Source organism: Balaenoptera musculus, chromosome 15, assembly GCF_009873245.2.
Source record: "Balaenoptera musculus isolate JJ_BM4_2016_0621 chromosome 15, mBalMus1.pri.v3, whole genome shotgun sequence".
NCBI lineage: Eukaryota > Metazoa > Chordata > Mammalia > Artiodactyla > Balaenopteridae > Balaenoptera > Balaenoptera musculus.
Window position 1 is genome coordinate 15,330,696 of NC_045799.1, and position 4,022 is coordinate 15,334,717.

The window sequence follows — 4,022 nt, forward strand, 5'->3', positions numbered from 1 at the left end:
AGCATCAGGAAGTTACATGATATTGAGGCAAGAGTTTGGGCTTTGCGGTTAGACAAATTAGACTCGGCTTTTAGAGATAATGATCACTCTCTTGATAATTAGAAGCAATCTATATAGACTGGGTAGCACACAGAATAGGTTTACCAAATGGCAGCCATCATTTTTTATCACGTGAAATCTGTAGGGGATTTGGGGGTAGGAAACGTTCCTCTAACATCTCATATTACACACTATAACTAAATATTGATTACAGTGACTGGTGAGCTGCTTTGCTCCTTTATCTCAGATTCACTTCTCTTTAGTCGTAAGGGAAACAATTCACTTATTCTTTTCAGAGTCCTTTCACACTGATAACCTCACAGCCCTCTGAGAAGGCTGATCTGTTAGGATCATCCCATTTCACAGTTGGGAAAACTGAGCTCCAAAGAGATTTGTTGAGGGCAGAGCTCTTTCTTCTGCACCTTTTATGTGACAAGTCTTTATGAGCACCTTCCATGTAGCAGGCATGGAATATGCACTGGAGATACAACAGTGTAAATACTGGAGGGAGATCAATATCTGTTGGTTGAGGGATATGCTCTTGGACTCTTTAACCAACAGAAATTGATAAGAGGCCAGACGAGAAATTCAAGCAAGGCTTTATTGGGATAGGGAGCTGCAGCACCAGGGAGAGAAAACAAGTAACAGTTTCCCTTGCTCACTTGCTGGGGAGGTGGCGAGGTGGTCCCTTAAATTGGGTGAAGGTAGGGGCGGGTCCAGGGGGCTGGACTGGAGGTGTGGCTTGGGTGGTCTGCCCACCCCCTCGGTGGTGCTGTGTGCAGGGGTCATGCACAGTACCCTGCTTTTGCTCCTACACCTCAGAAGTGGCAGTTGGGTTTTTGGACCTTTTGTATCTTGTTGTTCATAATTTGCCCCAAGTGCTCATGCAAGCAGTTATTTTTAGTCCCTTATAGATTCTTTGTATTCTGTTGCTTGAGGAGAGGAGGAGACTTTTCTCCAGGTGCAAGCACTGCAGCAAACGGTCCCAGTCTGTCTCAATGTCATCTGAAATTTGAGAAGGAAATTGCACTGAGCAATCAGTAGAGAGTTTCACAGTTCCCTGGGAGTCCAGGAGTGGGAGAACTAGGGGTGCATTGCCCAACGTCTCAGCTCAGAATCCAGGTCTAAATAGCATTTTTGCCTTTGACCTTTTACCCCCCATCTCCACTAACAAGGCTAAGGAGCCTGGGGCCCCTACGATGCTCAGGGTTCAGACGGACACCTGAAATGGTTTCCTTATCAGCCTGGCGACATCTCCCAGGCCAGCCTCTCCTATTTCTTCCCTGGCCCTTACTCTGTTGGCCTAACAGTCTTGCTCGGGACAGGAATGAGCCACTGTCTCTCTGGTGTCAAGCTTCCTGGTCTCTGGCCGAGCTTCCTGCTTATGCCATTGAAGCTGGGAGGGGCCGAGGAAATGCTTGTGAGACCACACCCACTAGGGAAGGTATAAACGGGGAGGCTGGCTGGGCCAGCAGAGCTGCTCCTGCCCTCACCATGACCTTCAGTGGCCTCTTCCCCTTCGTGCTTCTTGCCCTGGGAACGCTGGCACCTTGGTCTGTGGAAGGTGCTGGAAATGGTGAGTTGGTGTCACCCGGGTATGATCTCGGCTGCAGGGTCAGAGATGGGGGCTCATAGTGGTGTGGGGATGGCCCCTTCTCTAGACTGTAATCTCTCAGCTTAGTTTCAGGAGACGTCCCTGGGGGTGTGTTCATGTCCATCTGGGCTCCAAGGTCTCTGTGCAAGCTTCTGAGCATCTGGAAATTCTTCGTTTACTCAGCCATCTGTCAGCCCAGGTCTCACTCCCTTTCTGTCCTATTCCCCTCTCTCTCTTTCTCTCTGCCTCATTTCCCGGTCAGTGGCTCTCCAATCATCAGTCTGACTCTTGCTGGTTCTTTCCATTAATCTCTGTTTTCCTGTCTTTGGCTCTAGCTCTTCACCTGCTCTGTCGGTTCTATTTATCTCTGTTTATTTCCCTCCATCCCCATCATGCTCAGCCTGCCTCTCTGCCTGTGTGTAGCCTTGCTTCTCCCTGGGGAAAGAAACCGTGGCTGGGAACCCTATGCATTTCTCCTGACCATGTGTGTGATTTTATCAAGCCTGTCACTCTTCATGGAGGTCAGACAGGGACTTCACTTTGGACTTTGTGGATGGTCACCTGAGTGAGGGTCACTACTAGAAAGCGGCGCTTTGTCCAGGAGCCGTGATGGCTACTTAACACCCAGCCTCCTCCCAAACTCTTGAACTTCTCCTCCAAAGCTTTGAAAGCTGGAGCCTGCCCTCCTAGAAAACCTGCCCAGTGCCTTAGATATGAGAAACCCAAGTGCAACAGTGACTGGCAGTGTCTAGAGAAGAAGAAATGTTGCCCTGATACCTGCGGAATCAAATGCCTGGATCCTGTCAACATCTTGAACACAGGTGAGGAGGTGGGAGAGCCACCCAGCCACGCAGCACTGCACAACTGGCCACCTGCATTGACTGGGGGCCCAATGTCAGAAGAGAGCCAGATCCTACCTTCAGGGGGTATCCCGGCCTCAGGAAGGATGTGGTGGTCATGGGGATGGGAGGCTCAGGCTGGGGCAGGGCCTGGGGCAGGGGCTGGGGTCCAGAAGCAGGGGGGTGGTGTGGAAGGTACAAGGTTTCTAACCCATGACTCTACTCTCACCAGTTGAGGAGAAGCCTGGGAAGTGTCCAGTGGTCTACGGCCAATGTCTGATGCTTAACCCCCCCAGTTACTGTGAGACAGACGGCCAGTGCGTGGGTAAATTAAAGTGCTGCAGGGGCATGTGTGGGAAAGTCTGCATTTCCCCTGTGAAAGGTAAGGAGGGGCTGGGGCAGGCTGACCTCCTTCCCTCCAGCTCTCTCAGTCTCAACCCTCTGGAGTTCCAGGCATATAAACAGGGAGACTCCTGATCCCAACCCCAAGCAAAGCCTCTGCCTGACTCCCTTGTCTTTCAAGAGCCCTGTTCCCCAGGCCTCAGGGCAAGGATTTCCATAGGATGACTCATGGCTCTGATTCTATCCCAGCCCTTCTGAATAAGGGCCCCACGGCAAGTGACTCAGAGTCTCAGTTTCCTTATCTGTAAAATGGACATAATGAACTTGACAGTGCATTGTCAAAAGCCCTGTGCACTAAGTATGTATTACTAAGGTTATTTCCAAGATGTTGTCTAGGGTCAAAGTCCAAAAGATCAGTGGATTTTGAGGATAATCTTGCTCAGTGCTCCGACTTTAGAGTTTTCTAGTAAAATAGAGACTTGAAATCAGCCTCCTGATACCAAGACTCATACAACTATATCAGCACCTTGCTATTTTCTCTATCTCAAGGGGTTTCTTGGGGAGAGAATGTGGAGATGACTTGGTTGGTTCCTATATTGAAGCCCTGATCTCATTTTCTCTCACAGCCTGATTCCTGCCACTTGGAAGTGGCTCTGGATTCCTACTCTGTGTGGTCTGAGAATTCCCTTCTACTCCAACGCTTGGATCTCTGGGGCACTCCGTGGTGAAGCCTTGGTCCTATCACCAATATCTTCTTTGCAGAAAGGCTTGGCACCCAGTAGGCTGCCAGCAAATGCCTGTTGATTGGTCAATAAATAAATGAGCATATTTCTCCCTGTACATCCTGCTTCTGTGGTTCACTGGGGAATATCTGTTGGGTGGGAGATGAGGAGGGAATGTCTGAATAAGAGGCCTCCCTCTTACAGATATGGAGTGGAAGGAAGAAGCTTAGGGGCTGGACAGACCAGAATTTACATCATGAGTCTGAAAAGCCTTGGCTCTGTGGTTTGGGACAAATGACTTTATCTCCTACATCTTAATCTCTTGACCTGCAAAGTGATGATAAAAATCAACTTCTCACAGTGTTTGGTGTTTGGAGCATTGGGGTATCCAATGCAAAATGAAGAGCAATGTTACGGGGCCATAGCAGCTTCTCAGAAAATGGTGGATACTTTCCTTCTGTGGTGATCTTGAGCCTCTTTCATTTC

The 4,022-nt window shown here is 49.4% G+C and overlaps 1 protein-coding gene across 1 annotated transcript; it reads left to right on the forward strand.

Annotated features, from left to right (window-relative positions):
* The first annotated feature begins 1,506 nt into the window (after window positions 1-1,506).
* Window positions 1,507-3,654, forward strand: SLPI (secretory leukocyte peptidase inhibitor). The gene is made up of 4 exons (XM_036826522.1): window positions 1,507-1,615; window positions 2,296-2,454; window positions 2,705-2,854; window positions 3,441-3,654. Exons 1-4 carry the CDS (start codon window positions 1,534-1,536, stop codon window positions 3,443-3,445), a joined length of 396 nt encoding a protein of 131 aa, XP_036682417.1. The 5' UTR covers window positions 1,507-1,533; the 3' UTR covers window positions 3,446-3,654.
* The last annotated feature ends 368 nt before the right edge of the window (window positions 3,655-4,022 follow it).

Coding starts and splice junctions, on each gene's coding strand:
- SLPI (XM_036826522.1), top strand. CDS start 1,534: ATGACCTTCAGTGGCCTCTTCCCCTTCGTGCTTCTTGCCCTGGGAACG. Junction 1,616..2,295: donor TGTGGAAGGTGCTGGAAATG/GTGAGTTGGTGT, acceptor TCTCCTCCAAAG/CTTTGAAAGCTGGAGCCTGC. Junction 2,455..2,704: donor TGTCAACATCTTGAACACAG/GTGAGGAGGTGG, acceptor TACTCTCACCAG/TTGAGGAGAAGCCTGGGAAG.